Source organism: Anomaloglossus baeobatrachus, chromosome 8 (assembly GCF_048569485.1).
Source record: "Anomaloglossus baeobatrachus isolate aAnoBae1 chromosome 8, aAnoBae1.hap1, whole genome shotgun sequence".
In the NCBI taxonomy this organism is placed as follows: Eukaryota; Metazoa; Chordata; class Amphibia; order Anura; family Aromobatidae; genus Anomaloglossus; species Anomaloglossus baeobatrachus.
This window is the reverse complement of record NC_134360.1, coordinates 125,401,361-125,413,921: the sequence shown is the minus strand read 5'-3', so window position 1 is coordinate 125,413,921 and position 12,561 is coordinate 125,401,361. Positions and strand designations below refer to the sequence as shown.

The 12,561-nt window shown below is 43.8% G+C and overlaps 1 protein-coding gene across 2 annotated transcripts in view; it reads right to left on the bottom strand.

Annotated features, from left to right (window-relative positions):
* OLFML2B (olfactomedin like 2B) overlaps positions 1 to 12,561 on the bottom strand; it is a 659,606-nt gene that overhangs the window by 144,787 nt on the left and 502,258 nt on the right. For both annotated transcript variants that reach the window (XM_075321982.1, XM_075321983.1), the window contains one exon: positions 7,568 to 8,083. In XM_075321982.1, the coding sequence (XP_075178097.1) occupies positions 7,568 to 8,083 (516 nt within the window). The remainder of the gene's footprint in view (positions 1 to 7,567; positions 8,084 to 12,561) is intronic.

The window sequence follows — 12,561 nt, the reverse complement described above, 5'->3', positions numbered from 1 at the left end:
TTGTCGCTCCATAATGCTACTATGGTTTAAAAATGAACTTTTATTCTGCAGTGTCACATATACACATATATTGCCACATATTTCAAAGAAAAGATCGACCAAACCAGACAAGTCTTTTCTGCTGAACCACCACAACCCCTTCATATAACAGACCACTGCTCCTCCCCCATAAACTTCCTCCCCACCATCACCGAAGGAGAGCTTTCACATCTTCTCTCAAAAGCACACCTCACCACCTGCGCACTTGACCCCATCCCATGCCACCTCCTCCCCAACCTCACCACTATCCTTATTCCAGCCTTAACCCATCTCTTCAACCTATCTTTAACAACTGGTACCTTCCCTTCTGCCTTTAAGCATGCAACAGTCACACCTATCCTAAAGAAACCTTCCCTCGACCCAACCTCTACTACCAGCTATCGACCCATATCACTACTCCCACTTGCCTCAAAACTCCTGGAACAGCACGTCCATGCTGAACTTTCCTCCCACCTCTCCTCTAACTCTCTCTTTGACAACCTACAGTCCGGCTTCCGTCCACATCATTCCACTGAAACTGCCCTGACTAAAATCACAAATGACTTACTTACTGCCAAAGCTAACAACCACTTCTCTGTACTCCTACTTCTAGACCTATCCTCAGCCTTTGACACTGTTGACCACTCCCTGCTACTACAGATCCTCTCTTCCCTTGGCGTCAGAGACCTCGCCCTCTCTTGGATCTCTTCATACCTCTCCAACCGCACTTTTAGTGTCTCCCACTCCCACACAACCTCTTCATCCCGTTCTCTCTCTGTTGGTGTCCCCCAAGGCTCTGTCCTGGGACCCTTACTTTTTTCTATCTATACATTTGGCCTGTGACAACTCATAAAGTCCCATGGCTTTCAGTACCACCTATATGTCGACGACACTCAGATCTACCTCTCTGGTCCAGATGTCACATCTCTGCTGTCCAGAATCCCAGAGTGCCTATCGACTATATCTTCCTTCTTTTCCTCTCGCTTCCTAAAGCTTAATGTGGCCAAAACTGAACTGATCATCTTTCCTCCATCTCCCCTGCACTCTCCACCTGACCTATCCATTACAATTAATAACATCACGCTCTCCCCAGCACCCAAAGTTCGGTGCCTCGGAGTGACCTTTGACTCTGCCCTGTCCTTCATACCACACATCCAATCCCTCACCACCTCCTGCCATTTTCAACTCAAAAATATTTCCAGAATCCGCCCTTTCCTCAATCCCCAATCTACAAAAATGCTAGTGCACGCCCTCATAATCTCCCGCATCGACTACTGCAACATCCTCCTCTGTGGTCTCCCTGCTAACACACTCGCCCCTCTCCAGTCCATCCTTAATTCTGCTGCCCGCATGATCCACCTCTCTCCTCAATACCACCCCGCTTCTCCTCTCTGCAAGTCCCTCCATTGGCTCCCAATCTTCTATCGTATCCAATTCAAACTACTAACCCTGACCTACAAAGCTATCCATAATCTGTCTCCTCCATATATCTCTGAACTAATCTCTCGCTACACTCCAAAACGTAACATCCGGTCCTCCCAAGATCTCCTTCTCTCCTCCTCTCTCATTCGCTCCTCATGCAACCGACTCCAAGACTTCTCCCGAGCATCCCCAGTCTCCTGGAACTCACTGCCTCAACACGTCAGACTGTCTACTACACTTGCAAACTTCAAACGGACCCTGAAAACTCATCTGTTCAGAAATGCCTATAATCTACAATGACCTCACTGCCCCACCACCGTGCGGAGCTGCCGCCCCACCACCGTGCGGAGCTGCCGCCCCACCACCGTGCGGAGCTGCCGCCCCACCACCGTGCGGAGCTGCCGCCCCACCACCGTGCGGAGCTGCCGCCCCACCACCGTGCGGAGCTGCCGCCCAACCTACACCCCACCTACTGTCTCCTCCCCAAAATCCTTTAGGATGTAAGCCCGCAAGGGCAGGGCCCTCTTGCCTCTGTGATAGTCTGTCTATTGTAACGTGTATATGTATTCTGTATGTAACCCCCTCATGTACAGCACCATGGAATCAATGGTGCTCTATAAATAAACAATAATAATAATAATAATAATAATAATAATATACAAAATGAGACAAAAAGACTGATGGAATTCTCAAACATGCAGTGTGAACAGGTGCAAAACTGGACATGACATACAATGACTAAAAAAAGACAGTTGCACTCTCAAATGCTAAAACATGCAAAACATGAATGTAAGACTATAAACATGTATTACTCCTTAAGGAAATCTAATAAAATGACCCCATAATCTTACACAGAGGCTCAGTTCAGTTCAATGTAGGTACCCAGTATATGAGATTGCCTTGACGTGGCTACTAGGCAGATATAGAAATGGCAGAAATGGCCATTTTTGTATGGTAAATATGTCAATTATTTCTTAGAGTTCCTTTACCAGTAAGGCATGTCTATATTCTTACATTCATGGTTTGCATGATTTAACATTTCAGAGGGCAACTGTTTTTTTGTTGACATACAAATGAGGCACGGTTAGTCACAAGGGATGTCTATTTTCCTACGTTAGACCTGCATGGATCTTCTCATTACACCTCCCTGGGTTTGACTAATAAGTTTGATAGAATCCTTGTTATACTAGGATTGCAAACATGTTGAGTGCATCGGTAAGATGTCCAAGAGTCCTACCAAGATGGGGATTGCACCAAGGCTGTTAATCTCGGCCAAGGAGGTGTTATTAGAGCACTCGTTTTCTGATTGCTGCGATACGTAAACCTGCTGGCAAATACCCAACAAAAATGCAAACTGATAGTTTGCAAAGTGATTGGATATTTGATGCTGGTATTAAAATCATTATTATTGACAGAACACCATCCAGTGTAAATCCAACATGTGCTGCCAATAACCATGATATTCCATGCCCACAGAATAAACATATTAGCAATTGTTCTGTGCGCACAGAGATCTGGTTGACTTGTTTAAAATGCCATTAAATACCGCTGTTTGGCTTTTAGAAAGCAGATCAGTGTTGATTTAATGGCCGCAGTTGGCAAGTACAAATGGATGTTAAGTGTGGATTCAGAGATAGTGATAGCACTCATATTAAAGACATCCAGGTAGTTGTTAGTCATCTGTGTTAATTAAAAAGGAAAAGGAAATGCCTCCTTGTGCTATACCACATGGGCATACCCAGCGAGGGGCAGGGAGGGCAGATACGCCCCCCTAGAAGCAGGGGCACGCACCTATTGTGACCTGTCTCTGTCAGGTAGCGGGTGTGCCAGGCAGCGTGGGTGGTGAGGAGAGGACAGGGGGGCATGGTGCATCGGCACCCACCACACCCACTAGTAATGCAGGGCAGGCTGAACGTTGCTCCAGCAGCAGCTCTTAGTAGGAGCTGTAAAATCCCGTCCTCAGTGCCTGCCGGCCACTCTGCACTGCAAATCAACACAGCAGGGACTGGACTGGAGTGATGACATTGACATCATTACTCTGCGCTCCGTTGTGTCGAATCCTGCAGTGCCGAGCGGCCGGCACAGTCACAAGCTGGGGAGACTGCTGGGAAGCTGAGCTGCTGCCACAAGTAAAAAAAAATGTAAATATTAAATCAGACAGTCTGGGGGTCTGGGGAGCTGTTGTATATGATGGTGGGGGCTGAATATGGGAGCCCTATGGGGGGCCTTATATGAGATACAGCCCCCCACAGGGCTCCTATCATGTGAGCCCTATGGAGGGGCTGTATATGACATGGGAGCCCTATGGGGGTGCTGTATATGAGATGGGAGCGCTATGGGTGGACTGTATATGAGATGGGAGCCCTATGGAGGGCTGTATACAGTATGTGTTTGTGGCGGGGCTCTAGGACCCGGAAGCACCATGTGACCGGTGACGTTGCCCGGTCACATGGTGCTGTTTAAGGTCCTGCTCCAGGTCCTGCGCTGCATAAATGCAGAAATGCGCAGCATGTGAACGCACCTTTTTCTTTAAAACAACTAATCGTTCGAATTTATTCCAGTTATAATTTATTAGTTTGCCTTCTTATTTACATTTACAATACATCGAGGCTGCCTAAATGGATATAAGAAACTGGTTCCAAAAAGGTAAGTTAAGTAATTTCTGTAGGAAATGAAATTGAGAGGAAGCAACCCAGGCTAGAGACATTTAACCATAAATTCCATGTTTTCCAATAGGTCTATAATAGTGAACACTGATGAGCGAGTGTAATCATTACTATTCGCTATTCGCATTATTCGTTATTCGGCCAGTATCGCTGGTGCTCATGAGTGATGTGTCGATCAATATGGATCTGACACAATTTGACAGCTCCCTTCACTACATAAAATGAGCTGGCACCTCAGTGAGAGCAGATTGAACGTTAGGCTCTCTGGGTGGCACCTTCACCTTTTCCGTTCTAATATTTTACAACCGGAACGACCATGGCTTGCCCCCCCCCCCCCCCTAGTTTTGATCCTGGGTATGCCCATGTTTTACCTTCTAATGTGAAATATATACATATAAAATATGGCGGACTCTCAGCTGATTATGTTGTGTTGAGAGCGTAACATCTGTATCGGTGTCAGATTAGGAAAATCCCTTTTACCCCAGCTGCATTGACTCACAACCCAAGGGATAGTAGAGAAGAGATTGCACCCAATATTATAAGCCTGATGAAGGCGACACAGGGTGGTTGAAATGCATTGCCATCATTTTTAATCTGTTCACAATTAATTTCTTTCTACCATTCACTGACCTATCAAGCCTCTAGACCAGGGGTCCCCAAACTTTTTACACAGGGGGCCAGTTCACTGTCCCTCAGACCGTTGGAGGGCCAGACTATAAGAAAAACTATGAAATCCCTATGCACACTACACGTATCTCATTTTAAAGTAAAACAAAAAGGCAACAAATACAACATTCAAAATAAAGAAATAGTAAATATAACACTTACATACACTGTACCCCCCAAATACAGCACAGTGCACCTCTGAAATGTGCTTCTCACTCCCTCATATAGGTCCAGCACTCTGTCCCCATATAGGTCCAGCTCTCCCCCATATAGGTCCAGCTCTCTCCCCCATATAGGTCCAGCTCTCTCCCCCATATAGGTTCAGCTCTCTCCCCCATATAAGTCCAGCTCTCTCCCCCATATAGGTCCAGCTCTCTCCCCCATATAGGTCCAGCTCTCTCCCCATATAGGTCCAGCACTCTGTCCCCATATAAGTCCAGCTCTATCCCCATATAGGTCCAGCTCTCTCCCCCATATAGGTCCAGCTCTCTCCCCCATATAGGTCCAGCTCTCTCCCCCATATAGGTCCAGCTCTCTCCCCCATATAGGTCCAGCTCTCTCCCCCATATAAGTCCAGCTCTCTCCCCCATATAAGTCCAGCTCTCTCCCCCATATAAATCCAGCTCTCTCCCCCATAAAGGTCCAGCTTTCTCCCCCATATAAGTCCAGCTCTCTCCCCCATATAAGTCCAGCTCTCTCCCCCATATAAGTCCAGCTCTCTCCCCCATATAGGTCCAGCTCTCTCCCCCATATATGTCCAGCTCTCTCCCCCATATAAGTCCAGCTCTCTCCCCCATATATGTCCAGCTCTCTCCCCCATATAGGTCCAGCTCTCTCCCCCATATAGGTCCAGCTCTCTCCCCATATAGGTCCAGCACTCTGTCCCCATATAAGTCCAGCTCTCTCCCCATATAGGTCCAGCTCTCTCCCCATATAGGTCCAGCACTCTGTCCCCATATAAGTCCAGCACTCTGTCCCCATATAAGTCCAGCTCTATCCCCATATAGGTCCAGCTCTCTCCCCCATATAGGTCCAGCTCTCTCCCCCATATAGGTCCAGCTCTCTCCCCCATATAAGTCCAGCTCTCTCCCCCATATAAATCCAGCTCTCTCCCCCATATAGGTCCAGCTCTCTCCCCCATAAAGGTCCAGCTTTCTCCCCCATATAAGTCCAGCTCTCTCCCCCATATAAGTCCAGCTCTCTCCCCCATATAGGTCCAGCTCTCTCCCCCATATATGTCCAGCTCTCTCCCCCATATAAGTCCAGCTCTCTCCCCATATATGTCCAGCTCTCTCCCCCATATAGGTCCAGCTCTCTCCCCCATATAGGTCCAGCTCTCTCCCCATATAGGTCCAGCACTCTGTCCCCATATAAGTCCAGCTCTATCCCCATATAGGTCCAGCTCTATCCCCATATAGGTCCAGCTCTCTCCCCCATATAGGTCCAGCTCTCTCCCCCATATAGGTCCAGCTCTCTCCCCCATATAGGTCCAGCTCTCTCCCCCATATATGTCCAGCTCTCTCCCCATATAAGTCCAGCTCTCTCCCCCATATAAGTCCAGCTCTCTCCCCCATATATGTCCAGCTCTCTCCCCCATATATGTCCAGCTCTCTCCCCCATATAGGTCCAGCTCTCTCCCCCATATATGTCCAGCTCTCTCCCCCATATAAGTCCAGCTCTCTCCCCCATATAGGACCAGGTCTCTCCCCCATATATGTCCAGCTCTCCCCCATATAGGTCCCATCAATCCCCCATATAGATCCAGCTCTCTGATTCTCCTCCATGCCCAGTAAAAAAAAAAGTGAAATTATGCTTTACCTACCACTGCAGCCGCTCCCGCGCTGTGGTCCCAGCTCCTCTGTCTTCGGCTGTAAGGCCTAGATGAGCACGTCGTGCGTCATGACGTAATCATTCTAGGTCCGGACAATGAGTGCCGAGCGTCTACACAGGAACGAGACTTCCCGTGTAGCGCTCGGCGGGTTATTTCAATTGTAAGCGTCTGTGCGCTTGCAATTGAAATAACACAAGGAAATTGTGAGGCGGGCCGGGTAAATGGCCTCCGGGGGACGGATACGGCCCGCGGGCCGTAGTTTGGGGATCCCTGCTCTAGACCGTATTCTCAGCATTGTACAGCGCAATCACGCTAAGGTCTAACAGCGTTTACTCATTGGGCGCAATCTGTCCTGAATGCTGGCATTATTTTAGCTTGATGTTGTAGCACTGCTGTCTCTTAACTTTTCTGTATATAATAAGGTATTGTGGTGCGCCATCCATAAGCTTTAGTGGAGCTGGCGATGAGTCCCCCACACCTGTTTGCATGTTTGTTCTTTATAACATACCACTATTTGAGAAGACCACACCTTTATTTAGACCAAATTTCCTGTAGCAGATTTTTATCTGCTTATTTATATGTGTACTGACTCTTTCATTAATAAGAGATCTCAGAGGTTTTCCTCTGGTAGCCTTCTGTTGCAATTAATTATTCATATTTCCTGAACAGTGAAAAAAAATTACCAAACAATCATAAAAAATAATATTATTTCAGCTTTAAAAAATAACTCCATAAACATTCCCAGTATACATTTCTTTGTATTTTAGGAATAAGAAAAGCAACTTTCAGCAGATGTTTAATACACATCTGTAACAAATTGGCATTTCCAGCCCCGGAAGAGTTGCGACGGGCTGTAGGATGAACACTTCTAAATAATACTTAGAACGGAGGCAAATGATTAGTCTGAAGCACCTTAGACCAAATTCAGACAAAATATAATATCAAGAAGAATTTTCAGACTTACCAATAACTTTTTGGAGATCATCTTCTCCTTCTTTGTTACTATCAGTGCTTAGGTTAAACATTTTAGTAGTCTTCAAAGTTTTATAGCTTGTTGATGGAGCATCTGAACTCATTGGGGTTTCTGTGCTTGCTTGATCCCATTTGGATATAGTTGGCTGAGAAGTCTGGATAATTACCGATGATTGTGTAGCTTGTGCTGATAGCACAATTGTTTCAGTCTCTGTGGTTGTGCTTTCTACTGTTGTAGTCTGTTCTGTAATTATCTGTTGCAAAGAACTAGTTTTTTTGGTCAGTTTTGATGTAGTGACAGTGTCTCCTAAGTTCTCAACAGAGAAGGTAGAATTATCCATATTCGACAAGTCGGATAGTTTTGTATGTCCTTCGATATAATTTGAGGTCAGTGATTCTTTTGTTGGAGTGAGATCCTGCGTGGTACTGACAGGCTGGAATTCATGCTTTATAAGTTGATCTTCAATCAACATGTCAATGGCATTATCTCCACTGTAAGAGTCATCTTCTATCAAGAAAATTTTAAAAAACAAAATCATAACATTATCTACATTTTGTTTTAGAAATGAAAAAAAAAAAAAATAGCTAAAAGTAGCTATACATGCAATGGCTACTAAGAATTAAGAGCTCCTATTAATTACGCCCCAGCCTGTGTTCACCTTCCCGATTAGGCTAATTTTTTCCATTTATGACCAGTGTCACTTTATGTGGCAATAATTCTGGAACACTTCAATATATTCCAGTGATTCTGGAAATGTTTCTTTGAGACATGTTGTATTTTATGGCAGTGGTAATTTTGGTTGATATAATTTGTGTTTATTTATGAAAATTTCGAAAATTTGAAAAAAATTTAAACATTTTGCAATTTGAAAACTTTCATTTTGAACCAGATAATTATACAACACAAATAGTTGATAAATAACATTACCACATGTCTACTTCACATCAGCACCATTTTTTAAACATCATTTGTTTTGTCAGGAAGTTAGAAGAGTTGAAAGTTTATCAGAAATTTCTCATTTTTCCTACAAATTTTTAGGGAGCATAGTAAATTAGAAGTGACTTTGAGGAGCCTATGTGACAGAAAATACCCAAAAGTGACACCATTTTAAAAACGGCGCCAGTCTAAATGCTTAACACTACATTCAATTGGTTAACTTTTTAGGTGCTTCACAGGAATTGAAGCAATGTGGAAGGAAAAAAAAATAATTTACTTAGCCCAATATTTTGCATTTTCACAAGGGTAACAAGAGAAACTTGACCATACAATTTTTTGAGTATGCTGATACCCCATATGTAGATGAAAACTACTGTTTGGGCGCACGGAAGTGCTAGGAAGAGAAAGTGTACCATTCGACTTTTGGAGCACAAAGTTGGCCAAAATAGATAGCTGACACCATGTTGCTTTTGCAGAGCTCTTGATGTGCCTAAACAGTAGAAACTCCATACAAGTGACCCCATTTTGGAAACTACACTCTTTCACAGAATTTATCTAAATGTGTGGTGAGCACCTTGAACCCACAGGTGCTTCAGAGAATTTTATAACATTGAGATGTGAAAATAAGAAATTACATTTTTCCCACAAAAAATTTTCTTTAGCCTCACATTTTTTCATTTTCACAAAGGTAACAGGAGAAAATTGACCATAAAATATGTTGTCATTGCTCCTGAGTAAACAGATAAAATGACTGTTTTGGTAAATGGCAGGGCTCGGAAGGAAAGGTGCACCATTTTGACTGGAATAGATTGCAAACCCCATGTCAAATTTGAAGAGCCCCTGACATGCTAAAACAGTAGAAACCCCCACAAGTGACCCCATTTTGGAGACTACACTTCTCAAGGAATTTATTTTGAAGAATGGTATGCACCTCGAACCCACATGTACTTCACAGAATTTTATAACGTTGAGCAGTGAAAATGAAAAAAATACATTTTACTCCACAAAAATGTTGCTTTTAACACCAAATTTTTAATTTTCATAATTGTAACAGAAAAAAATGGACCACACAATTTATTTTTCAATTTCTGTATGATAACACCTCATATGTGATAGAAACCTACTGTTTGGGGACACACGAGCCCACTGAAGGGAAGGAGCATCATTTGTCTTTTGTAACGCAAAATTTGGTGGAATAGACAGCTGACGCTATGTCGCATTTGCAGAGCCCCTGATGTATCTAAACAGAGGAGATCTGCAAAAAGGACCACATTTTGTAAACTGGACTCATCAAGGAGTGTATTTAGATGTTTGGTGAGCAGTTGAATCCACAGGTGCTTCACAGAATTTTACGTTGAGCAGTGAAAATGAAAAAGCAAATTCTTCCCATAAACGTGTGTCTTTCGTCCCAAATTTTTAATTTTCACAAGGGTACAAGAAGAAAATGAATTATACAATATGTTACACAATTTCTCCTGAGTGCGCCAATACTCAACATGCAATTGGGAACCACCTTTTAGGAACAGTGAAAAGTTAAGAAGTGAAGGGGAGCCATATTGTAGTGCAGATTTTGATGTTATGGTTTACGGGTACCATGTCATATTGACTGATTGTTATGCGCATAAGTATTCCAACACAGGTAAAAAGGAAAATAGAGCCTATAACACTACTGCTGCACATACACTGTAATGGTTGCTGTACACTAGTATCCCTAACAGCACAACACCTTCAAGGTTCCTTTACAGGCTGGAATAAACCTAGTTGCACAACTAGAAACCGACAACCCGGACTTGGCTGCCTAAAAGGCCATGAGGTTGTTCCACTTACCTCCTGAGGAACCAGAGGAGAGGTTTGCTATGCACATCAAGCCAAGATAGGGCAAGTGTGCAGAGATAAACAGGGAACGAAAGTGAGGAAACATAAAACACGTGCACAAGTTTAAACAGGAAATATGATAAATGCAAGCAAGGGTAACCTCCTACAAACCTACCAAGAAACAGAAGAAAGGTGTAAGTAAGACAAATGAAAAAAATCACAGTGCAAATCCCTTGCAGTGGGGCAGGTACTCCTTAGCAGAATCTACAAAGGAATGAATATAGCAGAGAAGACTGGGATAAGGAGAGTATACATTGCCCCATCTAGGATGTGAGAGGACAGAGACAATGAGTAATTGAGAACAGGTGATAACCGCACACTACAGGAAGAGAAGCAAAAGTAAGTAAATAGAGCATCAGCATTTGGACAGGGTCTGACCAGGCTGTGGCTCAGCAAGGAAATAAACTGATCACGCAGCACAAGGTCATTAGATTAGGTCACAAGGCAATACTCTGAACCTCTGAGGTCCCAGAACAGCAGAACCTCCCCATAAGTAACCTCAGTTTACAAACTACACATCTCAATGAATTAATCTAGGGGTGTAGTGATCATATTGATACCACAGGTAAGTCACAGAATTTTATGCCATTGGGTGGTGAAGAAAAAATAATGTAATTTTTACCACAATAGTTTTGTTTTAGCCCCAGATTCTACATTTTCACATGGGAAATGGGTAAAAATGGTGCCAAAATTTGTCACAGAATTTTTGCTGAGCATGGCAATATCCTACCATGTGGCTGTACAGTATGGCTTAGCCACACTGCGAGACTTGTGAGGGAAAGAGCGCTATTTGACTCTTGGAGAACACATTTTCATAGAGCAGGACCCCTTCAAGTGACCTCATTTTGGAAATTACACCCTTCTGCAAATTTATCTAGAGGTGTAGTGATGATTTTGACTCCACGGCTGTTTTCCAGAAAAAAACAGTAAGGGATGTTGCTGAGTTCAAATTTCTAATTTGACATTGTAGTGCCCAGCACACTGTAGTGCCCCATGCGTTGTGTCCAGCTTGTGCTTCTGGAAAAATGCACCCAATAAATTAAGCAGGCTCTCATCACTATATAAGCGACAAATGTGTGGAGGCTAAATGTGGTATATACACATTATGGGTCTCAGAAGCGGGGTGGGGGAGGGGGGCATTTGGATTTTGGAGCACAGATTTTGCTGTATTTTTGTATTTTGGGAGGAGCAATCAGTAACGAGAAAGCCCCTAAATTTCCATTGACATTTCGAACTTGAGTTGGGACTTGTTTTTTTTGGGGATAGAGTTGAAGATTTTATTGTGGAACATTTTACATAAAACTTTGGATCACATTTATCCTGTGCTCTATGCTGAGCACTTACATCAATGGTTTCAGCTAAATCTTTGAATAGCATGAATACGATGAAACCCCCAAGGAATCCATTCACTATAATGAGGCAGGAGTGCTACTTTGAACTCCATTTAGCTTCTGTTCAGTGGTGTCTATTTCTTCAGAAGTGCACAAAACTAGGGTCGACCACTCTTTTATGCACACTGAACCTTTTCACGACACATGACGTACTGGGTACGTCATGGATCGTGTAAGGTTAATCCCCACCAGCTGCCGTGGGCAGCCGGCAGTGATCCCTGCACATGTCAGCTGATTTTAACAGCTGACATGTGTGACTATCAGGCGCAAGTGGGTCCTGGACCCACGCGTGCCTGCTATCCCTTGCATCTCGCTGTCAAAATGTGACAGTGAGCTGAAAGCGCGCCGCGATAAGCATTCACTTACCCGGTGCCATCGGAAGTCGCATGACGTGATCACGTGGATCCGATGGTTGTCATGATAGCACAGAGTCAAGTGATGACTCCTGTAGATATCATGAGTCACTACCTCTTACACCTGGCAGAGCGCCATGTGTGAGAGTAAAGCAGCTTTCCTGCAGATCTCAGTTGTACAGCTGCGATCTATACAAAGGAACAAGTGATCAAACTGCTGATCCTTATAGTCCCCTAGGGGGACTAATAAAATTAAAAAAAAAAAAAAAAAAAAACTAAAAATTTAAATCACCCCCTATTTGCTTTTTTGAAAATTAAGGGGTTAAAAAAAAAACCATACACACATTTGGTATCGCCTCATTCAGAAATGCCCGATCTATCAAACTATAAAATTAATTAAACGGCATAGAGGCAAAAAATTCCAAACACC